Genomic DNA, 27,375 nt, shown 5'->3' with positions numbered 1-27,375 from the left:
CAACATGGATGTTGGAAACAAGCTAAGAAAGAGAAGAAGATGATGAGAAAAAAGGAGAAAGAGATGGTGAGATGGAACAACAATTAACAGAAGAGAAGAAGAATGAGCAAGAGCGTAAAACAGAGAGGAGGGGAGAGGGGAAAAAAAGAGAAAATGTCCAGTTCAGTCAGAGGTGCCAAAAACATGGTGCCACACTGCCACCTGGAGACAAAAGCTGAGACCTTAAGAAGCGCAGACTCCTCTACTGTTGTATTATTACAGAGTTACACCAGTACATCAGAGGCTTGTGACAAAAATAATCAGGTTATATCAGAGTAATAATTTGTCTGGCAGCTATTCCACAAAGGACAATAATAAATAATAACTTCAGACTGATGGTGGATCCCATTATGCTTCAGAGGGAACTAAAAACTTACTGACCTTATGGTTTTATATTATGAACCTCACACTGCAGTTGCCCAACAGGCAGTCACACACTCCGTTACATAAAACAGCTACAAAAAAAAAAAAAAACTATTTGCACTGTAAACACTCGGATCTATTTGTGTGCAGCAACATGTCTCAGTTTTATGACTATGCAGCTCAAATCACATTTAACAACTTCTGGACTACAACTCCCCCAGCACTCATTATTGTGACATTATCTGAGGACTTAGCCGCACCAGACAGATAAAACACAGTGTGTGTTGAGTAGTGTCTGTTACAGCGTCTGTGTTTAGCTAAATATGTCGAGGCTGTGCCTCTGAGCTGAGGATGAAATTGATATTGATCCTCTCATTGAACTCTGGAGAATACAGAAAATAAGCATATCTCGTCGAATGTTTGAGTCTTCCTTTAAAAAGGTGTTTTTAATCCTCAGAAGGATCCCATTTAAGCTCTCTGTTCAAATGCGCTCAAATTTCCATGCATCTCACGTCAGTGAACCTCCCTCACATGATCCCCTCCGTCCCAGCGACTAACTAAACAAATCAGCCGATCAGCGTGTGTCCACCGGCTCCCTCCCTCCTACGGCCACGGTCACCATGGCGACAACACGTATGTCACGCCGTCGGTAGACAGAAAAAAAACACGCGTAAAAAAAAAAAAAACACGAACAACAACACGCAGCAAAGGAAGGCTTGAACTTTTACAGCTCTCTGAGGAAGAGTGTGATTTATCTGCGGTGGCGCAGCGCTGCTGGCAGGTGGAATTAAAGGGACATAAAAGCAGGAGAAGCAGCGCAGCATGTGTTTGTGTGTTGTACATGACAAGTTAGACACAGTACAAGTGCATTACTCTAATCTGTTGTTATCTACATCTGCATGTATTATAAGGAACACTGATTATTGCACTATAATGTTACTATAACGAGAGTGTTCTGTTGAGCGCGTGATTTTATTAGGATGATTACATGCAAATAAAGATGTTCTTCATTGTCTTATGGATACCTAAAGTGCAGTTTAAATACTGAGTGTCTGCCAGTTGATGTGCAGCCTTTTGTGTCAAGCCTTTTGAAGGTTTGATGCAATGGAAGCTTTTAGACTCTCTTGGAATGTTCCTAAAACTTGAAAACAACAACTGGGGGACATATAAAGGCACTTTCAATCTCTACAAACACTAATTCAAAGCCCAGAACACCCCATTCAACATCCGAGCAGCAGTTCCAATCCAACTATAATGCCGAACTTCAGCTCTCCGTTTCCCTCCTCTGGGAGCTGTCAAACAAGAATGGTTCAAAACCGTTGGACTACAGAGGAGGTTGAGAACTAATAGATTCATAATAAACTCCTCCCTCCCCGGGCAAGTTGAAGCTGAGCTGTACTTCAAAATATCCCTTTTAATTCTCTTTCGTCAGCCTTTCCCCACCTTCCCATCACATGCTCGCAGGCTAATCTTTTATCTGACAGCAGATCTACTGTTGTGTGTTGGGGTAGAGGGGTGATTGAGAGGGTTTCAGCATGGAAAAAAAAAAAAAAAAAAAGGAGAAAGAGAAAGATGGAGGGATAAAGACCGAGAGAAAATGACTGGCAGCTAAGGCTGAGATCTGCAGCACATGCACCAGTGTGTGTGTGTGTGTGTGTGTGTGTGTGTGTGTGTGTGTGTGTGTGTGTAGCAGGAGCACTTATGGCGGGGTCTGACTTTGATGGGAGCAGAGTTGCAGCGGGAATGGAGTTAATTTCACAAACGGCTGCACTATGAGAGGAGAGGATGAAAAAGACAAAGAGAGCGCGTGCGTGTGTTTTGAAAGAGCATGAACTGTTTAACAGCCTGTAATTACCCCACCGCACACGTATGAAAGTGAAAATGATTCTGTTTCAGAAGGGTGGGAGGGTTTAGTGAGAACTCGAGAGTGAGATGCAGAGAGTGACAACGAGAGCACCAAACCAGGCAAGAGATTTGAACAAAAGCGAGGAAAGAGGGCAAAGGAAAGCAGGTGTTTAAGAAGGAAATGAATGGTGTACATCCGTCAATCTGGGACTTAATTAGTCTCAGCATACGGCGGGGGAGGATTTTAAGGACGGAAAAAGCATAAAGAGGAACAAAAGGAGTTCAACTTCCAAGTTAGAAAAGCCTGAACGTGATGGCAAACCGCAGACTCACCATGAGCAGATACAAGCTTTTCAAAAGCCAAACAGGCAGTGTGGCGTGAACATTGTCAAATCGTCGGTGAAATTAATGGCAGAAAGAAACTAATCCACACTTTTGCGTAAATACTAGTTTAAAAAGCTTGATATATTTCTTTGGCTGCATTTGGAATATGATTCCTAGCCAAAACAAACACTGACAACACACACTGGTCATTACACTACATATGAAAAACACACTGCAGACGGATGGCCTCTATAAACACGTCATCACAACCGATGCTCTGCAAGATGCTCCTGTCCTCCTTTCCCCCCCACAACACACATCATCAATCATGAAAAGCAACTACTGTATCATGCACAGGCTACGGTACCACCTGCGATCCTATAATGCTCAGCACATTTCCCCTCATCTCTTTACTTTTATTTTTTTAATAAAGGCACAATATCCTCCAAGAAATATGAGAGAGAAAAAAAAAGAAAAAAAAAGCATCCTATCAAAGAACAATTCAAATCTGCAACAGAAAAAGTGTTTCTTACAAGAGTACTCCAGCAGTTTGGCTTAGCAGCCCTACAGCACTATTAGATTCACAATGGGCTGTTGATTAAAAAAAAAGAAAGAAAAGAACCAACAATCAACACATCCGAAGCAAAGGCATCCTCTCTTTCATTCAACGCAATCTTCTTCCTTTACAAAATCTGTTGTGTACATTATCCACAATATATCTTTGGGTGTGTTATGTTGGTAGTCGTTGATGTACGTTGATGTCCTCACTTGACATCATGAGAGGATTTTAATGACTTTTCTCTACAGAAACAAAAGAAGTCTCTTAATATCTATGAATGGACTTGAATGGGTAAAATCCATGGAATTGCTTTTTAAATACAATCTTGACAATTGCATCCACGAGAAAGACATTAACACTACACCTGCTCAGCGATTTTACACTGTATCATCAGCTAAACAATGGAGGGGAATCCAGGCTACACTATTGTGCTGACCATTAAATTACAGTTGTCAATTGACTGTCATAGAAATAATTGCGATTAACAAGATAATTGTCTTTTTCTGTTCCTTTTACTTTGACCGTTATCTTTTTGCTGCAAATCAGACAAACTGCCACCTCCAAATTAACAGGCTCTCCTTTTTCATCTGGTTTAAAAGCAAAATGCCCCCACAGTTGATCTGAAGTGTTTGGCTTTGAAACTAAATCATTGACGCTCATGCCGACAAGTGCTCATCGAAATGCAGTCGGTCAAAAATGAGGGGTTGAGAACCTCGAGATAAAACAGTTGGTGGCGTTAATTCTCTACTCGTATGCCATTAAACCACAGCAGAAGAAGAGGGCGCAACCAAATGACAATTAAAACAGCGGCAGTCAAACGGTAGAAAATGAAGTGGAAACAGTGTCGGGAGTGTGAGATTTCTGTTAGTTTCATCCACCTGCTTTGACATGGGTGAATGGATACGCTTCTAACAATTATGTAAAATGATTGCAGTCAGCTCAAATAAACGAGATCAGGTAATTATGCAATAATTGTGACAGGCCTGCTAAACCGTAATGCAAGTATAGACCTACACTGTGTTCAATAATCAGGGCTCAGCCCATGTAACACAGACACACACACACACACACACATATATATAGGAGGTGGACGGTAGAGGGAGAAAGGTAAGCATACCGTGAAGAAAACGAAAACAGGTGAGAGAGCAGACAGAGAAGAAAAGTTTCGAAACAACACGCGTACACGTGTACACACACACACACACACACACACACACACACACAGGTAATACTGTATTTCTGAATGCTGGTTGTCTCTGCTCATCTCCTGCAGTACCATGGATGGGAAATGATGATGAAAAGACGGGGGGGGGGGATTCATAAAGCATCGACAAATCAAGGGGAAGAAAATTTAAATAAATGTATCACTTTCTTAAGGAACCAGAGACATCCAGGAAAGTGTGACAGAAAGACAGAAGGCAAAATAATAAAGATTAAAGATGCAGGTCCAATCACTGCAACTGCCTCCATTATGGATTAGGCGCTATAAAAGTTTTGAGCAAACTTGCTGTGCATTCCCACGTGTTACCTTATAATGAAACAAAATCACTTTCTTTACTTTGTTTAGCAGTCTTGAAATAACGGTACTGGAAATACTTGGACTATACGTGAAAAATAACTTCAGTTCAGCTGCAACTGTAAAACATTTATGATGTTGTGATAGCCAGCAGTGCCCGAGTGAAACATTCTTTGTGTCAGCTACACCTGCAGTTGATATATACTGTCCACAACCAACACTGTAACACAGAAATAAAGGGCCCGACACAGCGCCGAGAATGGAGACACAGCCAGGTTTAAGATAGAACGCATGTGCCCTTTACTGGAGGACATTTAGGGCTCAACAGTGGCAGCATTTACCTTTGTTTTCTGAACTCGGCTAAAAGTTGTTTATGAGGTGAAAGAGGCATCACTCTGTAACTCCATCAGTGATTCTGTAACTGCAATTATTATACACTATTATTCACATCAATAAATCATGTGCGTGTACTTTTAGTTCTGAATACATAGCATGTAAGTAGCTATTGGAAAATACAACCGCGTTATCGTCATAATGTTTACTGAGCATTGCGGATAAATGAAGCTCCAGTTTATCGCATTTAAAAGATTGTAGCGATGGGTTATTAATTAATTAATTGTGTCTGCCTTCTCCGCACGCAAATTTTAACCAGATCATTTAAGTTTACTTTATTCACATCATTTTTCGCCCAAATGTGAACGGTAAACATAAATGGATTCACGAAGAGTTTTGAAAGGATTCAAGACTGAAAAATGAATTGCCTGATCTAATCGATAAAAAGCTAGAACCACAACTCTAATTTCAAAAGCCCGGAAGAGAATTGCTCGACTCTGTGCTGTCTGAAAAGGGAAGCATTCATCCATTATTTACTTCTTAAATAAATATTTTGTGTCAAATATCTTCAGTAATCACCGAGTCTGTTCTCCTATGTCTATACACAGATATCGTATGTACACTACAGTGAAGGTAAAACGGCAGAAAAACAACACAGGAAGAACATGTGCCTCAGTGACCGTGGTTTCTACTTCCACCATAAACGTAAATCATCACCTTTGGTGTGTGTTTGTGTTTGTGTCTGTGTGTGTCTGTGCCACAGTGTTCATGTTTGTGTGTTAGTATGGGGATTTATCACTGCCATAAGTCAAGAGCTCTCTCAGTTTGAAAGCATGATTTCTTGTTTTCACAATCAATTATTGTAATATTCTCTCTCGAAAGTCTCCTCTTGGACTCAAATAGTCGCTGCTCGCTGGCGGATTTGACCCCCCTCTTTTAAAACTGTACGCTTGCACTCAGATTTCTGCTCCAGTTTAACTCCTCCTCCTTCCACTCCTTCGACTGCTTCCTGTGCGCTTGCAAAACTTCTGCTCTTGAATCTCAGTTTGCGCCCTTGGATTTTTGTGAAATAACCCTGCTAAAAGTCCCCAACCAATAGAAAGCCAGGAATGGCATTAACCAATGACATCGTTACTGCCTCTTTGGGGGTGTGCTTGCTTTACGTCTTACAGCGTCCCTCAAAGTAACTTAAATAGGCCAACCAGATATTATTATTTCCTCTGAAGAGCAGTGCGGTCATTGACTTGAAAACAAGTCCAAAGCTACATTATTGTCCTTAAGGCCAGATACATTTATAGTAATGGCAACTGCAATGATGCCTCTTGTTTTGATGTCTCTTGACAGTTTTAACACATACATGAAAGAGATGAAAATTAAGTAAGTAAGTGGCAAGACATTTTTTTTTAACCATGGAGAAATTACTCTTTTTAAAATACTTTGAAAATAAACCCATAAAAATGTGTTTCTCTAGGGTCTTTTTATACAAAAGATTTTTGTGAATATATGTTAGGAAGGAGAACCAATGAAGAATCAGAAATCCTAAAAGGTCTAAAAGTGTTTTTGGTTACCCCGAAACCTCCACTAAGTTATCTATGCAGCAGGTACACACACATTACATCTGCAGACTTTAAATGAGCACTGCACACAGGTTTTAATCTAACAATAGAAGAAAATGACAAGTGACAGTTCAGGCTCTACGGGAGGATTAAAGAAAAAAAACAAAGAAACGGTGACTGACCATGACTTGGACTGTCCGAAGTGCAGGTAGTTGATGCTGTAGAGGTCCATGTCCTCTGTGTGCCAGGCAAAGGTGGTCTTCCACATGCCAAAATACAGGTACGGTGTGTTGACACCCTCGATGACGATGCCACACTCCTGCTCCACCATATCCAGCAGTGTGTTGAGGTGGCCAATGTTCCACTCATGAATGTCCTGGACAGCGTCACATGCATTTGTAGGGTTAGTACGGACAGTGGAGCCTGCAGACTACACTCAAAATAGATCATTAGCTGGGTTTTATTGTTTTATTACATAAACTGACAATGGGAAGCTGGGTGATTTATGCAGACCGAGTCCACACAGAAACTTGCATTCAGCCTTCCACTATATTCTCACTGAAAGCGTTCAGCTCAGTGAAGATATCTTAACAAGGAAGGAGCGAGTCGTTTGAGGAAGCAACCAGCAGGAGCAGAGTGCACGAGCTGTAACTTGCGACTCGTCCTGTAAGAGCAAAGTTCTCGGAGCAACTCGGCCGAAGATATTTTACACAAACCTAAATGAAAAGGGTCGATGCCAGAAAAGAACTGGAGGAGTCGCTTGTTTTTAATTCCTGAACAGGCTTGAACAGGCTGAACAGGCTGACAGAGCGTGTCTCCGTGTCTCAGGAGAGCTGCATGGGAAGCGGGGCTCGGTGTGTATCCGCCTCAATGTGTGCACACAGCTAGTGTCTGTTAGACGCTTGAGTCAGCACGGATATTGACACAATTACTTGGGTGATACTCGTATTCGTCAAAAGTACATTATCCGTACCGGATTCTCGCTTAGGCCGAGTACTCGCCTCATCCCTAGTCCGCAAGGTCTAACAGTAACCAGCAGATGGTGCTGTAGTCACACAAATATGTACAAATGTTGCTGTCTGTCTGATCATTGATCTGGTCACCATAATATCTCATTCATTCAGCGTGGTGTTAAAGCTATAATACTGGTAACTAGGCTTAAAACCCCTGAATAAAAAGATGTGTTATAACTCTCCAAATCACTGAGTAATAACCTAGATCAAAATAGCCATCAAAGTAATTAGGACTGACATCCTTAATCAATAAGCACTAATACACACAGTTCTCGGGAACACACACACACACACACACACACACACACACACACACACACACACACACACACACACACACACACACACACACACAAACCCTCACCTCCTCATAGATGGAGCCACTGACGTCAGCGCCATAAATGGGTGACACGAATGTCAGGTTCTTCCAGTACTTCCTCTCCAGGTCGTCAAAGTCTTTGTGGCGCGGTGTGCAGTACCTGAAAGCAGAACAGGACCGATCATATTGTAAAGTGGCGAGTGGCACCTCGACGAAAACCCCAAGCATCCAGCAGTGAGCAATTCGATCATTTGTCTTGTCTATCACTGCAAGCTTGTTAAAATAGCCCTCCTTAGCACACAGCCTGCACTTTAGGTCTTCAACCAGCAAACAGGAGCCACATTGGGTCTCATGAAATGCAAGTTATTTATAGCCGCATTCTCAGTTTCTGCTGCAGCTATGAAACTTAATAAGACAAGTTATGCCCAACAGCTTTAATATTAAAGCAGCAGAGAAGGAAAAAGGTTGAGAACAATGTCACCGTTTTCATATCTAACACATTAACCGTATTAATTTGTCTTTCTGGTATTTTAAAAGGTCTATTATTTGACAAAATCCCCCATAAAAAAATAGGTTTCACAATGATCTTCATTCAACTACGTTTAAGCATTTTAAAGCCACTAGAGGGCACAAAAGACTCCCCCAACACAAAACGACTGTAACAAGGCTTTATACAGGCCCTGCAGACATGTTAATATCAGGATTTACTGGTTTCTAACATTGAGAGTAGATTAAGGAGATCAAATCTTTTATGCTGATTAAAAATAAAGAGGGAATTATTGAAATAAAAAGAAGCTACAACTTTGTAAATATTATCAAATTACATGGTTGTTGATCCAGGCTGAAAAGTTAGAGGTTATTAATTTATTATTATTGTGACCCCCCTCCCACTGTCTTGCATGAGGGTCATCATCTAATTAGGTTTAAATGGGCCAACAAGGCCGGTCCATGTGTTCTCTCTGTCTCTTCATCCGTCGGGTATCAACCTTCCTTTTGTGTTTGCATCTTTAACAATTCCACTTCTGTGACACGCGTCCAGTCGCTGCTTGTATTGCAGACTGCCAACACTCCATTGTTGGTTCACATTGGTACTAAATATTATTTGATTTAAGTGAATCTCTTGCATGGGCTGCCTACTTGTCACTTCTTCTGAGGCAGTTTTGTGACACTGTATTTGATTTCTTCAAAAATTCTTAAGCATGTTGCGGTCGATGAATCACTGCATCGCCAGCGGTACTTCCCAGAATGAACACAATCGCACTAAACATTGCATGGGAGATGAAAGCAACTTAGAAGCATGTTGTCACCATCAGCCTCAGTCCTGACGGTGTCCGGACGAGCATAAAGTCGTTCGTGTTTTCGTGCATTCATTTAAGAGCGAGGCCCCTGTACCGAGGAGAAACTTACTTCTTGCTGTTGGCCAGCTTGCGGTAGTCGCTCACAGTCATAGATTTCTTCTGAATGTTGTACTGAGTGAAAAGGCCTGACTGACCGGTCACCACCTGCATGATGGGAGCTGGAATCACCATGTCCTCAATGGTGTCGTAGGACTTGCGCGGCTTCCAGCCCTTCGGGGGAATCACCTGGAGAAGGGAAAGGCATTTCATTTTGGGCATGTACAAATCTCAAATCTTGCAGGATATTCAAATTCTATTTAATCCCAAAGCGTGCAATTGAACAACCAATACTCCAAAAAAAAAAAAAATCAGATATCATGAAAAAAATTATTATTTGAACATTATTTGGTGGCAACCCGGTGACATAAAATACCAAATATCTGCTGATTTCAGCTTCAAAAATATCCAATCGTGCATCTGTAACTTTATGCAAAAATTTGCTAAACTATTTGATACTTTTCAACAACAAGGAGACTTTACCGTAAACATAACTAAGGTCAGTGTAAGACTGCAGTGAATATGTGGGTGTATGTGAGGGAGTGTACATGGCATGTGTGCGAGCTGTGCTCACCTTTGCCAGGCCGGCCCGATGAGCTCCTTGACTCTCCATGTAGACGATGTATTTGGCAAAGTCTTTGAACTCCTCCACGGTGGGCCGGAAGGTCATGATCTTGCAGCTGGGGTTCTTGGTGCAGACCAATGACAGTGGGGGCGGAAGAGCACCTGCGGGCAGCTCAGACCCTGGAACGACTTCTGGGGCAACGTCCGGGTCTGTAGGCTGAGCTGGGGGGAGATCTGGAGCAGCATCGTGATCTGAGGTCAGTGCTGCGTCGGGGGTTTCAGCTATTGCTGGCTCCTGGGTGGGTATCTGGTCTTGGGCTGCGCTGGAGCTGAGAGCAGGAGGAGAAGCTGGGGAAGGGTCAGGCGGCGATGCTGGGGCAGGGTCAGGGGCCGACACCGCGTCCATGGGCATGTCGGTAGCCATTGGGTCTTTCGCAGATTGCAGGTAAACCTAAAGGGGAGAGCACAGGCAGTCAGAGCATATCCAGTCCATTTCACCCATTTTCTAACTGACGGGAATTTTTTTTTTTGCTGAAACAGATTGGATACGACTGCAAGATGGAAAACACGCAGTGAAACTGTGAGGCATCCCGGTTTGTTTTTTTAAAACGAAGTGCATTCTTAAACTACAATAATTCAACTTTTTGACCACAAGAAACTGTAAGTTATATACGCTCACAAACTGTCTTTAATCATGTCAAAGTGACAAAATTCTTAGTCCACGGAGAGGTCCATATTCAGCAACTCTGCCATTTTCACACGCCATTTGGACTTCACTAAGTTTGTGATGCCACTAACTCACACTCATGACATGTGTCACATCCTCACCACGGCCCAATGTCTAACCTTTTATGTGGAAGAATAGATCCAGCGGTAATTGTGTCGCGGCGCTAACAAGCTACAAGACTGGATGGCCAGGACGTGTGTCACTCAGGGAAGAAGTCAGCCAATAGCAAGAGAGGCTCATTGATATCAATGCAACCAAAGACACAGACATAAAACAGCGTGTTCTTGCTAGATCTCCACAGAGAAGCTTGGAGGAGATATAAAACGACATTGAGATGGTTTTTATTACTTAAAAGCTCCAAAATATTGTATTATACGTATGAAATATACACATATTGCATGTGATTTTGCATTCATTTGCCATATTGTGATATCTTATCAACAAGAGAAAATACTCTTACTAATACTGTTATAATGATTTCAACCACATGACAGAGATCTACATGTAGAATGTAGGAACTCTCAATAGATTGGACCTGACAATAAATGAGCAAAACAATTCAAGAATTTGAGACAAATTGAACTTAAGCCTAACATGAACTGAATCAGAGAACATCCATAATGTTAACTGTGCAGAGGGCATAGAGTTGGTTTGTGGAAGAACTTTTTTTTTTTTTTTTTTTTTGCATACATCTGTGTATCAATCCAGAATCTTCAGAGAAACAACTGCGATGCATCACAATGGGTGGATTTCCCCCCCCCCTTTTTTTGGCATGAAAATAACAGTATCGCACAGGTGCAACAGGTTATCTGTTTGAAGATTAACTTTGGCACACAGCCCCACAGGTCGCACCCAAACAAATTCAAATAACCTCTCGTGCTCAACTCCAATACAAGTGCCACGTCTAGCGCTTCATCACACTCAACAATAGAGATGGGCATTTGGTTGTTTAGCTTTAAGACAGGCGTGTCAGCAGAGATCTTTGGAGACCTCGATCTGCACTGCAGCAGTTACATGTAGTTTGCATATTATCAAACTTAAACTTCTTTAAAAAATTTAAAAAAAAAACACATACGCAGAAACAAAAATGACATCAGCGCGTCCCCATATATGCTATCCAGCTTCTCATTCACAACTTAACACAAATGTGAAACACACTACATTAAAACAGCACAAGTTTTAAACATGTAGTTGGAGTAGCTACTACAAGGCTAGGGAAATGATGATGTTAATTTAGTTTGTCATTTGCATCAACCACAAAAAGTCTACAGTGAAACCAGCTCTGAATTTAAAACAGCAGTGAGGTTACAAGTAGCTGAATGAAAAGACAGGAATCACTGGGACAATGTTGTGCTGAAATAAATGTATAGCATTGGTTGAAAGTGATTATGTATATTCATTCAAGTCAAGTATTGCACTTTAGTAACGTTTTGAGGTACTTTACTCGAGTATTTCCTTTTCGAGCTACTTTATACTTTCACTCCATGACATTTCAAAGGGAAAATATTGTACTTGTTACTCCACAACATGTATTTGACAGCCTTAGTTTCAACACATTGTTAAAGATTAAACCAGAGTTTTTAAACCGTCTTTTTGATATCTTGCAAAAAGCAGTATGTAGCCGAGGTCACATTTCAGTCATGTCTTAACAGCTTTGGCAAATCTCTTTAAACTTCTCACATGGTTTCATTTGAGTAAATGTCCAAATGATACAATATTTGAGCGGAAATCAAATATTAAGAGGAAAAAGTACCAAAAAAAAAAAAAAACTGAAAACAGATTTGCCTATGAAAACTTTTTGTTTTTTTTTCCTCTTTATTCTCCCGGTAATCACATCACGACCCCACAAATGCATCTGCTGTCCCCGTTCATAAAACTATACATAAGGAATTCAAACCAGCTTTCACCTGCAGCAACTACAGCAGCGACGTGCTGATCACACACTAATGCTTCAGTATTAATAATCTACCGATGTAATAAATAACAACATATCAGTCAGTACGTTACACTGCTGTACTAAAAACATGAACCTTAAATAAAGGCTCTGAACACTTCGTCCGTTCACTGAACATTTGAAAACGACTCCTGTGTCATAAATCCCCCCCAACACACTACTGTTTCCCTGCTCAGTGTCATGAGAAAGACGTCTTCCCGAGAATAACTTTTACTTTCACTACTGATGATGGAAACAGGCAGTGCTTTTTACTCAGGTGCCGGAAGGCCACATGACCCCCCCTCCAGCTGTATATAACCACAACAAAAAGGGGCCTACATAGACCATTTAACTCCAACCTGGGCCTGATACTTACTGCAACAGGCAAGCCTTCTTTAAAAAACAAAAAAACGAGATGCCACTAGTCGTAAAATGCACGCGTTAACCCTGGCTGTAGATGCAGGTTTGGGCTCGGAGGAAGTAAAAGGACAACTTGCTCGGTTGTTGGTTGTGACTTGACTGCAGCGGCTTAAACGCGCCGACAGACCTGCACAACTAACATTAGCATCGTATCTTTAAGATGACAACCAAAAAAAAAAAAAAAAACCCGAAGCCCTTCGCTTAAACGTGGGACTTCGCATAACACGGTCAGTGCAAATCTCTTTAAGTTGAACACCTGGGACGTTTTTTTGGGGGGAAAAAAAAGAAGCCCCCACTTCACCGTGTGCTGAGGTGAACATATTCCCAGCTAATGTTCGCTAGCTTCTAGCTCGCTACTCCCATATCTGCATTTAGAAAAAAAAAAAAAAAAAAACATAACACCGCGACGACGGAACACATCACGGTTAAACGAGAACACGGTCTTTAAATGGAGATACAAAATTAAGCCCGTTTGGGAAATATTACCTCCTGCTGCAAAATATCGTCCTCTCCCTGTTTCGCTGAACGTATTTGGTTTCGTTTGGTTAAAATTCTCTGGATCGATTTTCTTCTAGCATTAGCTCGCTTGAAGCTACGAACGGCCCCGCCTACTTTAGAAAGCGCGCCTTGCGATTGGTTGAATGACGCAGACGCTATCGACGTTACCGAAAATGCCGACGATGTGATTGGCTTCTTCGGTGACAGACACGCGAATAAACTAATGATATCAGACGCTCGCCATTCATATGTCCGTCGCGCCGATGTGCACGCCACGCACGTACACACTGCCGGGTTTGCTGAAGGCTGAAATAAAAGATACCATCAGTGCAGGTAAACATATTTTGAGCCATTTTCACAATCCCTACATTGGGATTTATATATAAATTCTCTCAACCTTAACGTTAAAATGGGTTCCTGCCATTCAATTACAATAAAGTTTAAGGTCTGCACTTAAAATCTATCAATCTAAAAACATTTGTAGTCATGTCCTTGTCAAAAGCTTAAAGGCACAACCAATTATTTACCTCGTTCAAGTGCAGAAAATAACTATTTATTATGTCATATTATATTATATATGTCAATTATCACCAATACCACCCATCGTCCAAAACAAAACAAAAAAAGACGTGCTTCATTTTGACTTTTTTATTGAATAACACTGAAAATGTATTGACAATATTTTTGCACCAAACACGTGCAAGCAATTCTAAAACTACATATTAAACTAAAATTGACAAAAAAAAATTGTACAATTTCAGAAAATATACATTTCCCAGTCTATGCAAATATTTGTCTCCCTCAAAACGTGAAGCGTTGGCATGCGGATAAATACACACTGCTGTTGAAATTTAATACTGAATATCATTCATAAAAAGGTAAAAGGCGTAAATAAATTCAAATAAGTTGAATCACTACCAAATTTCTGGAGCAGTGTGTGGTATAACCTTAACATTTAATGCCAGCGTTTCCCGTTTTAAATGAGGTCGGGTATCACCGGTGACCACTGGAGACCCAAAAGACTGACTGAACCCCCCCCCCCCCCTCCAACACACACATACACAGATGGCAGTATTAGATTATAAAAAGATGAAAAAGTACACATTTTAACTTTATCAAAAATACAAATTAAGTTTCTAGACTCAATTAGGCTTGAGTGTCAGGGACAACAGCTAGAGAGCTAGATAGATGGGACTTCTACATTACACTCTTGGTTAAGCACTGACTTTTCTTTGGACTTTATTGAAGTGAATCTTTTAAAACAAGGGAAATCCAAATCTATGCCACAAAATAAGATTGCATTATAACCTCCATCACATTTGGATTTCAAGGGTTTATCAAATTCATAACTTTTAAATCAATGTGCAGAAACTTCATCTACAATTATTTAAAAAATTATTGTATGAAAATAGGGAACCAGCATACCTTAGAAAAAAAAAATCTAAGTTTGATGACACAATTTTGCCAATAAGACACTTCTTCTCAGATTGCTCAAGTGCAGAAAAAAAAAACCTCATCGGGTTTAGTTTTTTGCTTGAATGTTTGACCTCCTCTACATTTTAATGCAATTTCAACCATCTCATCATGTCAGGACGAAAACAAAATGGAACTGCATGATGAGATTTTTGAAAAATTGCACCAATATAACGGCAAAGCAGATATGATCCAATTTCAAGTAACGGCCTTGTACAAAAGCATCTCCAAACAAGTTGAGAAAATGGCTTAACCCGTTTTGCATTAACGTTTTCCTAACGAGCGCTAAACACGGAGGGATTTAGTTAAAAGTGACAGCAAGTTTACATCATGGATAACATTAGCATTAGTTAATGGAACAGAACGAAACGCTGGGAGTAAAATCAACGTTGAAGGTATTAATGGAGTAATGGTACAGCCAGTTAAGAAGGAATTTTCAATTTATCATTAACACCACATCATGGCAGATCGAAGGTGACAATGGTAGCATCAAAGTCCACAAATATTGTAGTTTTATAATCATAGAAAATATATTAAGAGAAACTGATTCTTTATTGCCTCTACTGAAAATGCCCCTTACAGTTTGCATCGCGGTTCCTCGAGGGCTGAGTAGGCAGAACCAATGATCATCGCCCGTTGCTGTACCCTGGGAAAAACTGATTTAGAATGTCCTGCAGGGATTTGTTGACCGACATGGAGTAGTTCTTGCCCAGGTCGTGTCTGCAGGCCGGGCAGGTGTACACCTCTGCTTTGAAGGACCGCTGAAGGCATTCCTGAAGGAAAAAGACGAAGTTTAATTTTTTTTTTTTTAAATCCCTTTGAAAGATGTTCTCTTCTGACAGGTTCCTCCTGTATTGTTAAACATAAATGTCTGATTCTAAGATTCATCGTGTTGCTCACATCTCACGTTCTGAAACCAGCCAGTTTACGTCAAAGGAACGAGGCAACACGGTGCAACGTCTCCACCAGCAGCGACTCTGCACTTCTGTTTCAACTGCTGGGCTAAAGCTTGATATAGTTTGTAGCGTCTCAAATAGCAATTGCGAGGATATCAATAGGGAGTTACTTGTAACCGTCGCATATTTAGTAGTTATGTAATGTCAAAAACTTTTTTTTTTCTCTTTTTTTTTTTTTAAAAGTAAAACAGGAGGGTTGAGAATTTGGAGGCACACAGGGGGCTTAAATAAATGTATGCTGTGAACCTGAAACAGGAGATCTCCCCTGTTCTGTCCATTTTTCCTGTCATTTTCCAGATTCATTTAGAGCTGGTGTATTTTTCTGCGTATTAGAGGAGCAACCAACTATTGTGCCTTGCAGTCTAAAACCACCCACTTGCCACTTGTCAAGCCGAGTTTCAGGCGACACCGTCAGCTGGTTTTAGTCGAGCTGAGGAGGGCCAGTTCAGTGCTGCAACTGTCTTAAAACCAGTTCAGACCAAAGATGAAACGGTTTAAAAAGAAAAAGAAAAAAAAAAAAAAAGGAATTCAAACCCCTCCACTACTGCAACAGAACAAAATAAAAGCACCTTTTTGTACATTAGCATCTCACTGATTGAAAACACCCCCACACGGTTTAAGTAGAGGTGATTGAGTTACTGCATACAACAAGGTCATATCAAAGATTTAGACTTTCAAATGTTTTCCCTGTTCCCAGAATTGAAAATGTCAAGCATCAATAGGTTTCAGTGTAATGTATTGAAGCTGTGATGCATCAGTGGAGCCTTTGTCACTCCTATATTTAGCAGATACTCTGTTGTAAATCAACTCTATATTTAGCAGATACTCTGTTGTAAATCAACTTTCAATTGGGACATTTAACACGTCGTTCTTACCTTGCACACATTGTGTTGGCACTCTGTGGTGATGGGCTGAAAGACCACTTCCTGGCAGCAAATGCAGTGGAAAACCTCTTCAACTTTGGTCAAGAATTTCTGCAGGAAGAAATGAACAAACATATAAACAGGTGTTCAGAGGCTTTACGCAGCTTTCAGTTCCTGTTTTTGTTGTTGACTGATGCCAACTTCTGCAATTCATGTGGGACTTACTGAGCACCTCAGTTAGCGTCTAAAAATAAATTACACAAACAAGTTCCTCCATCGATCCTCAACAAAATACCCAGAGTGTGGTTTCAACCAGCAGCTAATTTCACCCAACAGTGTTCCATAATAGCTTTTTTAGTAAACCAATACATGAAGTCTAAGGACAGCCACTGTTCACAGACTTTATATTAAGCGAGTTCCAAGACCCTGCATATTTCTTCAGGTTTAATGCATTTGACGTTTAGATTTTTAATTGGTGCAATTTCATAGTTTACCTGTAGTAAAAATATGTGATGTGCTAGGCATCTACAACACTCATATTTATCTTTACAAATCATTCAAATTGCCTCGAAGTCACAATATGTAAAAAAAAAAACAAAAAAAAAAAAACATAAAAAAAACAAAATTTGTTTTTATTTGCACCCCCACATGCAGGACAAACACACCCACAGCTCAAGTCTTTAATAAAAACTCCTCTGCTGATTTGACCAAATGCAAAGTTGTCCTCACCGGTCCAAGTGACAGAGACTCCATGGCTTCATCCCACAGCTTCTTGTTTGACTTATCATTCTTGATGAGAGATTTCTGCTCCTGGGAAAGTTTGTACACCTCCACCTTGATTTTTTTCGAAGACTTGGCCGGTGAGGTCTTGGTAGAATCTGAGAGAAACAAAGAAACACATCTTTTATTCAGTAAGAAGTTGCATAGTATCAGGCCTGAAGATTTTGTTTGGGTTCCTAAAGAGTAAAAATCCATCGCCTCAAACCACACATCATCATCACTCCTTCCAGCAGTGTAGTTGCCTGTATAACACCAGTGACACTTTCCACCTCAAAAAGCCCAGCGCATGACTCTGGGGTGATTTGCAGAGGCAATGAGAAAAACAAAAACAAACAAACAAACAGAACATACCGCTGCCCTGAGATTTTCTCTTCCTCTTTGCCTTGCTAGGTGTCGCTTCCTCCTCCACCTCATTTTTGTTCTCTTTCTCTTTCTGATATCCAGCAGGATACTGAAACCACAAGAGTCCATTTACTTAGTTTAAAGCAACAGTAGTATGCTAATGAGAATCAACAGTCAGAAGGTTTAGCAGGATTTTCAACAATTATTCTAAGTAACGTGCTGCATTTAACAGGTAACATTTCCATTGTTTTTATAATAACATGCTGTCAGTTAACATGTTATATTAACATGCAAAATGTGAGCGGCATAGGTTCATTTTGTCGACAATTTCCAGGTAAAGACTATAAAATGTATCAAGTGCCCACATCAGCAAGAATGATCTGTATACAGATATACAACAGTTTAATCTTCCAGGCCACAGATTTCATTTTGGTACAAATATTGAAAACATTAGTAAGTCACAATGTTGCGCCGGTTTTGTATCGAGCCATGAATGATAAATTGTCAATTGTGAGCTGACGACAACAGTCTAAAAAAAAAAAGAAAGAAAAAGAAAACAAACAGCATGCACAGTGTAATGTAAACATCTGTACCTGCATGGTGAGAGCGAGCTTCTTGATGCGTTCCTTGCCATCTCGGGTCCACGGTGCCGGCTCGTCATCGTCCCGCTTCAGCAGATACCTCCAGACCAAGAAGCCAGACTTTCCTTTGTCTGGCCAGTACTTCACCACCTGAGGGAAGTCAGAGATATATACACCATAAACAGACGCTCACATTATAAATAAAATGTTTCTCAAGCTAGGACACCCCATGTTCAACAGTTTGATACTCGAGTTTGCCGTGTGCTCGTTTGGCGGTTCCGCCCCCCTCATAAACAAACCCGTGCACGGTGCTCTATCATACCTTGTATATCCCATCGTATCGGTTTCCTTCCTCGGGGCAGTATTTACTGTGCTTGCGTCCTTTGCAGCTGCGGACAACTCTGACTGGTTTTCCCTCCTTCCAGTTCTTGGACTCCGCTCCATTTTTGTCATTGATATGGACGTTGCAGTTTAGAGCCAGCGCACTGGTGGGTCCCGAAGAAAACAGTTTAGATATACAGAAATACCAAGAGTGTTTTGTTAAGTCATTGTGTCCTTTCATACCGGTTCATGTGGGTAAGTGTCTGATCGCATGATTGCTCAGCAGTCCTCTTGTTTCCGGACAGATCTCGACCTCCGGAGCCGGTGTAAGTGAACTCGTTACCATCATCCTACAGCAAAACACGTCCCAAATGTCAAACGCAAAAACTACAGAAAATTTGCCATCAAAATTGAAACCACTTTTACATAGAAAAAAAATTGAGACACCTACTGATAACAGTAGTACATAATTACAGTAGCCCATTCACTTCAGAAATCTGTGCATGTACATTTAATTGTATTAGCTGGCAGCAGGCAGTGACTTTAACCCCATTCAAATTTATGCTCACCAACTTCTTTTTATTACGTCTGTTAAAGAACAAAGTAAAGTTAAAAAAAAATTTTTTTTAAAAAACATACCACATCGTCCTCGTAGCCGCCTGCCAGGACCAGAGAGAAGGCACCATCGTTGCTCCTGCCATGGATCCCAGCCACATGAGGCCTGTGGACACCAGATTCACTGACCTGGAAAAAAACAAAAACACAAATAATGTCATTGTTATTGCAGTCACCTCCTAAATTACACACTAAACTCCTCACTGAAACATCTGGAGTTTGTGTTGTCAGATGTCTTCATATTAAGAAGCAACCATTCCAAATATGTTAAACGAGTTTTATCCTCTCCGTGGCAACAGAAGTAGACTGACCTGCACTCTGAACTTCCACGGCGAGCCGACAGGGATGCCGGGAATCGGGCCGTAGTGGTTGGACGGGACGATGGTGCACTGCTTGGTTCGACCAACACAGGCCATTCCCTGGAAGGGAGGAGAAAAACATTTATTTGTGAACACTTTGGCATTTAACAAATTAACATGCAAGTTGAGAACTATTCATCAAAACATATTTCATGTGCTATAACCACCATGCAAGTCTTTGCTTTTGCTCTTATGATGGAAATACCTTCTTTCCTCTTTTTTTTTTTTTTTTTTTTTTGAAAGCGGTTTTGACAAGTATTTATCTATTTTTAACCTGTGATATAATTTACTGGTGTCAAATCCCCAAACCTGACGAATTCAAATCATCTAATTCGTTTTTGGGTTTTTTTTGCCTGCATGAATGAGACCTGTTGTCTGGCAGTGTTCACCTTGCCCCAGTCCCGCTGGCTGGAGGAGCTAGCAGAAGCCATCTTCGATTTCTTCTTGCTCTCCTTCAGCTTCTCTCCGGCACGCACAACCTCACTGCTGTCAGTACGGCAACCTGGGCAATACCTGAGACGCACAGAGTGAACGTAAAGTCAAGCTCCACATATTAATTATAGCAGTAATCATCAGAAAGGTGTGAAGTTGGGTGTTGGTTGTACTACATAGTACCAAATAAAAAATTCAACACCACCATATTATTTAAAAAGCAGCTCTTTAATCATTAACATCTGACTAGAAATCATTTTCTGACTTCATTTTCAATTAAATGACTGCCTATCCGAGTATACTGAATGAATCTACTGACCAGTCCTCGTCTTCAGGGATGGAGGTGAGTGGAGGATTCAGACAGTAGATGTGATAGGCCATGTCACATTCGTCACACAGCAGCTGTTTGTCGGGATCCTGTTTGATGCCGCAGATGTGACAGTTACACCAGCGACAGTTCTTGCCGGGATCATCCTTACAGTACTTGCACTCGGGTCCATTGGATCCTGCAGAATACACATATTATTTTATCATACAGCATTTCCAGCAGGTTGGTGCAAGCCAGGTTTCATTGGTACAAATTAACGTCAACAAGATTTACGAGTCAAAAGTCATAATATCAATGGCTGCTAACATGTAACTTTAGAGTTAAAAAAATAATAATAATTATATTTAGCTTACTTTTCAGCGGGCTCTCAGATCCAGCTGGGCCATCGCTCAGAGAACCAGGCTCCTCAATTTTGTAGATTTCAGTGAGAAACATGATCCGGCAGTCATTAAGAGAGTCACCAGCATCTCTGCAGACAAAGAAACTAACTGTCAAAGTGATGCCATCGCTGCACATGCTGCTGCTATCAGTATAGTCAATACTGAAAAATTAGAACAGAAATGAGAAACTTAGCAGGGTTAGTAGAAAACTGCAGACAGAATCACAGCAGTATGTAATAAATACAAAACAGGTCAGAGAATATACCATCATCGAGAGAGAAAACTGACGCCGTCTAGGTGAAAATAACATGCAATATCCTGCGTCATGAACATGAACGTAGATGAAACACCAACGTCTTAAAATGTTTCCTGTACGCAACATATTGTACAACTGTGACACCAAAACAGGAAATTAGCTTCAACCCACCTGTTAATGTGGTCCCTAAAAGAAACTGGGCTACTGTTACAGTAAGACCTCAAGACAATGTTCACCTGCTGCCACGGCTTGTTGAGCAGACGTTTTCTCAGACACGACTTGCGGTCATTGACACCACAAAGCACCATAATTCCACCTGACACGGAACAATGTCCTTACCCGAGGATGATCTTGGCGTAGATCTCCCGCAGGGTACGAGTCTCCCGCTTCTTCTGGATCTCGGCGTCGTACCAGTACCCACGTTCCTTGGGGTCATCTGGGTTGTAGTTAACCATGACAACCATTCCAGCCTCCAGCTGGTGCCACTGGTACACGGTGCGGGCCCGCGGACGAACATCCTTGACCAGCAGCTCAATCACTCCGTTCTCTGGGTAGCTGTGGCGGGAAACATGACATCATATTACGTTGTAGATCAGAGACGAGCCGCACGCCAACGCAGGCGCTTCCCGCACAGTGTGTTTGAATGGTGAGCACCGACTGTTAATGCAGCCGGTTTGAACAGCAACACCACTCGGATCAAAGCCCAGCAACTCGTTTAATTTAAAAAGGTCAACGTCAACTTTGGTGGAGAGTGATTGGTCATGCCACAGCCTTGTCTAACATACAAGTCTTAATTTGAAATTTTTGGAAGCGATCATTTTGTATTAGTCAATCAATAACAGCTTACTTCAGTTTAGATGGTGAAAACACAGTTTATGGTGCCTAATTGTTGACCATGTTTGGTGGTTTAAATTTGTGATATGCCTACTGGTCTACTAAGCTTCCATTGAGCAAAATCTGGCCTGATATAGTGTATTCATGCAGTATATGACAAGAGGGAAAACCTGTTTCATTGTGAAGTTTTTCCACTTAAACAACATTAATATTTTAACTTTGGGTTTGACCCTGTTCAATCATTACTGGAGTTAGTTATTCAAACTATTATATCCACATGTAAAAAAAAAAAGCTAATCTCTTGTTAGATCTAAATCGAAATGTTGTGTATTAAGTATATTGACGCTCCTTCACTGCAGCTCTGATAAACTAAAAGGCTCAATTATATAACCAAAATTTCCCATCTTTAGTCCTCTTATGTTTCTACAAAGTTGTTTTTGATTCATTGTTTTTCATTTTCTGAACTGATTTGTGATGTTCAAGCAAATATTTAACATTGGCACCCACCACCTTTTTGTAGCATAAAACAAGTCAACATAACCACCATTTAGAATAAATTTTAGTGCTCATTATCAATCAATGTTCAGTTGATTCCTTTCCTATCTTTAGTTTAACATTTTCACTGCTGAAACCAAAACGTATTTCCATTCTGCAACAACACAGCCGAACAAAAAAAGCAAAGCTCTAAATTGCAGGTGGGCGTCCCCTTGTAAAAACCCCCGCTGTTTTATGTTAATGCACCAACAGGGTTGAAAGACATGAATTCAGGGATTAACATTGTTTGATTTTCACAGAACTATTTACAGCTTTGTAAAACAGGACTCCTCTAAATGAATGTCAAGCGATGGTCAAAAGCTTTGGACAGCATTAATGAGAGTAACAGAAAAGAAAAAAAAAAAAAAAAAGGATTCTTACTCTTCATATTTAACATGGTACAGTATGTCTTCCTCTGGCTGGGCCTCAGCTGCCTCTTCTATGGGCGTCTTTGTGGTCTTTGTAACGTTCACGATCTGGGCCTCAAACCACGCTCCCATGTTTAAGTCTTTTGCATCCACCAGCTCATTGATCTTCAGACACACAAAGGAAAAAGTTAGCAAGCAGTTCAGTGACATTTAAAAAACGGTATTGAATTCTTTTAGGGCAATTAATAACCTAACAAATTCCATGAAATGTTTAGTAAATGTTTAAAAATGTTGCTTTTTGAGTTTATCCAGTTGGCCTACATTTGCAGATTAAGGCAACATTTTCACCGTATAAACAGCAATCACAATGCTGTTAGTGGGGAGGGGAAGACTGCAGGTCTGCAGAGGTGCAAACTACTGGATTTCACAGACTTCTGTTTCGCTATATTGTAAATATTTTGGTCACAAATTGCAACAATAACAATTTCAAACGGTTACAAAAAAAAAAAAAAAAAGCTGAAAAAGTGATGATGTAATGCATTTAAGGAAAAACATCAATCAAATACATAGTGTAATTACAAATTCTGCAGCATCAAAAAATAGTCATGCAATATCACAGAAGGGTGCGCAATGCCCCAAAACATTGGATTCTGCGAGAGACAAAGTCATTTGCGCGACATGTCAATTGACCACCTCAGAAATCCAAAGTGGTTTAAGTTGAAGTCTGAACAGTCGCACTGGAAGTTAAGAGTGACATTTCAATCGTCGGGGCAGAGAGAGATGACAGCATCTCCTGGAGGGCAGACACGGTGCAGCACTCGACTGTACACATGAAAGTGTCAGAAATGGCTGTCTAACGCAGGAGGAGCAAAAACTAGAGAGTTACAGCCAGTTACGACATCTCCCAATCTGACGTCAGAGAGTGATGAGGTTTCTGACCGTCCAATAAGCAATGCTGAACAAGTACACTGGCAGCCCCAATATTCACAGTGATGGATGTTTCCTGCTTATAGTGAACTGCATCCTGCGCTATACGCCTTTATTTATAACCTGCCTCTTAATACAAAGCAGCCTACACAGATGTGAGCTTGAGTGAGGAATGCCAAAAATTCCAACACAACTTTTTCCCATGTATTCCTTTTCTTTACCATTCCTTTATTCATATTGACAACATGAAACTTTAAAACACTGGTGGTTGAACTACTTGCTCAACAGGCTTCATGACAATTTCCCAAACTGGGCTGAACACCGGTTGTGCACCACAGCGTGCGTGCATTTGATTTCCGTCTTCCCCACAAAGCCACAATAACAATGAATCATCCTTAAAACGTACCTTGTAAAATCCAAACCCGGGATCGACGAGTTCTGGGGTGTTCGTCTGGGCAGAGGTGCCAGCGGTCTGACCCTCGACCTCGCCGTGAGTTGAGCTCTTGTCAGACTCGCTCTGGGTTGAACCGCAGCCAGAGTCAGAGTCGGAGAGCTCAGCTTCTTTGTCCTTGCTTTTGACGACATCCACAGGGGACTTCTTCTGCCTTATAAGCAGCTGCACTATGTCGTTCAGGCCCACGTTGTAGTCAAATATTGTGTGGCCATCCTCCATCTGATGTAAATAAGAAAATAAAAGGCATGGTTAAAAGAAGGAAATCAGCACTTCCCATTTTTGTTTCAGTGGTCCTTTATGTTACCCACTCTCTATAACTGAGCTCCAACCATCACCCATACCGTTCCTATAACCTAAATATTATGTTACCTCAGACTGAATAAGCAAAACTCTACCATCTGACAAAATGACCAAGACGTCGCTGAACAAAATTTCCAACCATGTTGCCTCACCTGCTTGCCACGGTAGAAGAGTCTCTGCCTCTCTGGCTCCACATTGAAGAGGTCGGTGATTTTCAGACGCAGCTCATTCACCTTGGTGAGTTTGGACAGGGAATCCACCCGATGGGTTTCCTTCCCATCCATTGTGCGCACTTGAATCCACATTGCAGCTGCCCTGTGTCAACAATCAAAACCCTGATTTTAAGTATTTTACTGGATCATCTATGTAATCACAATAATATTTACTGGATTTGATCTCATTTTTTTTTTTTTTTACTTCAGCAGTCACTCTTATAACATTTCTATTAAATAAAATTTCACATAATCATGATCAATAAATCAAAATGAAAGTGTTTTGGGTCAAGTTTTTTTCCAGTTATAACAAGCTTTTGGGAAACTAAAATGCAGTCGTAGTTCAGAGTTTAAGAAGAGAACAAAAATGGGTCTGATAATCGTTTGTATTGAAATGCATTTAGTGAAATTGATTTAGTAAATGCATAGACTATTCTTTTTTCAATAAAACATTAAAACCGTGAACAGCGCTTCACGGTAAACATTTATTCAGGCTGAGTCTAAGAAGATTTGAAGGTGTGGTTCGTGTTTTTTTGTTGTTGTGGAAATAACGACACAGTATTGTACATTTCTTATAAAGTCACTTAGAAAATGAGTGAGCAGGTTGCGTGAAGTGTTAATGCAGGCAACTGTCAGCTTTGTGCCAAACTCATGACAGATGCACTGGCAATTAAGCTCCGAATGCAGATTAATCACCACCTTGAGGGAGTCCAAGCATCCAACCATCATTCAGAAGTAAAGTTTGACAATGCTGAATAAGGGGATTTCCATTTGAATCCAAGATGTACTTAATTTATATGCACAGCTGTGTTTACTTGCATATTGCAGTGAAGGTCGTTTCTGAGTTGAGTCAGAAACAGATTTCCATTACAATCGTCCCTGTACTTAACAACAAAAGAGTCACTGATTCTGTTATCACCCGCGAATGAGTGCCTCTTAAAAAAAAAATCAATGAAACCCAGAGGCGTTTTCTTTGTTTTGTTTGTGGCTGAAAGCAATTTAAGTTCAAAGAAATGAGGCAGAAATATGAGCATGTCCCCCCCTGGTCAGTGCATTGTACTGCTGTCTGCTCTGGGGCTGTCACTTCAGCGGAACATCAGAAAGGGAGGGAACAGGCTGATTTAAATACAGTGCGGGAAACCGAGCTGCAGGCCACTCCCAGCTCTTTTTAAAAGCACATCCGGACGCGAGGGAGCGCTAGCAAACAATGTGCCTTCGCTCTCTCGACAATAAGGAAAAAAAAAAAAAAAACAACGAAATACCACCTTTAATCCACTTTTGAACCCATTACTCAAACGCCGGGCTGGCGTTTAACCCGCATGTGTCGTGTTTTTGTTCGTAGTAAACAAGGTGCTCGGCGGCTCCTCGGCGTTTACTTTTGCGCCTCTCAGCTGAGGATCTTGTTCGCTCTGCTGGCTCGAAATAATCCAGCAGCAAGTCAACAAAACATAAAGCAGGAACATCGAAAACAAACGACCGCCGTCCCTCCCCACCCGAGATGCGTTATTTCACAGTCACCCATTCACATTTTTTTTTTTTTCCCAAAAAAAAAAATGCAGGCGAAAACAACGAGCTAATTTATTACAGAGCAAACACGGACAAACAGGGAAATAAAGACGACTGCGTGTTTGTTGTTTTTTTTGTTTGTTTTCCATGAGAAGCAGCGAAGTGGCAAAAGCTAACCCGAGACTTCCCCCAGTTTTCCAGATCGCGCAGCTTTACGACAGATAAACAACACAAGACAACAAGTTCATCGCCCGGCCACATCAACGCTCCCAGCAAAACCACGTTTACCGTTTATTGTTAACGCACCTTTAGACTAGTGCGTTAGCAATAAGAAATCAAGAATCAAAACCGCGTGGAAACTGAACTGCGAAGTAAAACTTTGTGGCTCAGTTTGAATTTTACATTTGTCCGGCTGCTTTGGTGTGAAGTAAAGACGAAAAACGGGAGCGAGGCAGGACTTTTGTCAAGTTAGCTAACCTCAGTTAAGCTAGCTACTAAATGAAGATATCAATGAGTACGATTTTAAAAAAGTTATTACAACACGTGAGAAAAAAGAAAAACGCTTTACCTGTTTGTTCGTCCAAGTGGTGGGGGGGGAAAAAAAAGAAATTGGCGTTGAAGGAATAACGTTTAACCGTTTTCCCCAAATAACTTCTTTGCAGGGTTGGTATGACCAACTCTATGCCTTGTTGGAGATTGATCAATGAGTTATTCTTCAAGACTTCGATATCCCGCCTGCCCTAAAAACCTGGGTTTCGCTATTGGCTGCTTGCCTGGAGCTACTTCAAGCCCATTGGCTTGCGGAGCTGTCCATCTGAAATGTGACTGGAGCTTAGCCTCAGCGCGCGAAACGATGTTCTCGTTGGGTGCAACTCGCCTCCGGACACCTATCGCGAGATTATTCGGCACCCCCCCCCCCCCCCCCCGCCCCCGTTGTAAACCGGTAACCCGGAGAGACAGATGGTGGTTATGGTAAACAACCTCAGTGGTCGAACCGTTTATCATGTTTGAAGTGTGGCTGCGTCGTTATTTTGGTTTCAGAATGAGTGGCCTTCCTCAAACTAAACATACAGAAATGTAAAACTAAGGACGTGGAGCCCAGTGATGGACTTAAATAATCATTTTTAATTAATGATGCGCAATTACCTCCC

At 41.1% G+C, this 27,375-nt stretch overlaps 2 protein-coding genes across 3 annotated transcripts in view; both read right to left on the bottom strand.

The window, feature by feature from the left end:
• The window catches only part of kdm4b (lysine (K)-specific demethylase 4B), a 42,771-nt gene extending 29,303 nt beyond the window's left edge, over positions 1-13,468 (bottom strand). Inside the window, exons 1-5 of one of the 2 annotated variants that reach the window (XM_069153381.1) lie at positions 13,392-13,468; positions 9,836-10,276; positions 9,275-9,450; positions 7,913-8,027; positions 6,718-6,911 (exon numbers count right to left, since the gene is read on the bottom strand). In XM_069153381.1, the coding sequence (XP_069009482.1) occupies positions 6,718-6,911; positions 7,913-8,027; positions 9,275-9,450; positions 9,836-10,249 (899 nt within the window). In that variant the 5' untranslated portion in view covers positions 10,250-10,276; positions 13,392-13,468. Of the gene's footprint in view, positions 1-6,717; positions 6,912-7,912; positions 8,028-9,274; positions 9,451-9,835; positions 10,277-12,861; positions 13,112-13,391 lie in introns of those variants that run through there. The other variant, XM_069153382.1, reaches the window with a different exon arrangement.
• A 577-nt stretch (positions 13,469-14,045) lies between these two features.
• Positions 14,046-26,896, bottom strand: uhrf1 (ubiquitin-like with PHD and ring finger domains 1). The gene is made up of 17 exons (XM_069153380.1): positions 26,793-26,896; positions 24,659-24,821; positions 24,159-24,425; positions 22,839-22,990; positions 21,429-21,644; positions 20,807-20,922; positions 20,445-20,631; positions 20,083-20,206; positions 19,646-19,753; positions 19,359-19,463; positions 18,963-19,069; positions 18,721-18,883; positions 18,411-18,548; positions 17,827-17,926; positions 17,425-17,573; positions 16,708-16,806; positions 14,046-15,649 (listed from the first exon to the last, which is right to left on the bottom strand). The coding sequence occupies exons 2-17, from the start codon at positions 24,809-24,811 to the stop codon at positions 15,503-15,505; spliced, it is 2,331 nt and encodes a 776-aa protein (XP_069009481.1). The 5' UTR covers positions 24,812-24,821; positions 26,793-26,896; the 3' UTR covers positions 14,046-15,502.
• Between the last annotated feature and the right edge of the window lie 479 nt (positions 26,897-27,375).

Source organism: Embiotoca jacksoni, unplaced genomic scaffold (genome assembly GCF_022577435.1).
Source record: "Embiotoca jacksoni isolate LCO1_2020_lvr unplaced genomic scaffold, fEmbJac1.0.p SCAF_19, whole genome shotgun sequence".
Taxonomy (NCBI): Eukaryota; Metazoa; Chordata; class Actinopteri; family Embiotocidae; genus Embiotoca; species Embiotoca jacksoni.
This window is presented reverse-complemented; position numbering and strand designations above follow the sequence as displayed.

Coding starts and splice junctions, on each gene's coding strand:
- uhrf1 (XM_069153380.1), bottom strand. CDS start 24,811: ATGTGGATTCAAGTGCGCACAATGGATGGGAAGGAAACCCATCGGGTG. Junction 17,574..17,826: donor GAGAAAATCTCAGGGCAGCG/GTATGTTCTGTT, acceptor TGTTTCTCTCAG/ATTCTACCAAGACCTCACCG. Junction 15,650..16,707: donor GCCAACACAATGTGTGCAAG/GTAAGAACGACG, acceptor TTTTTCCTTCAG/GAATGCCTTCAGCGGTCCTT.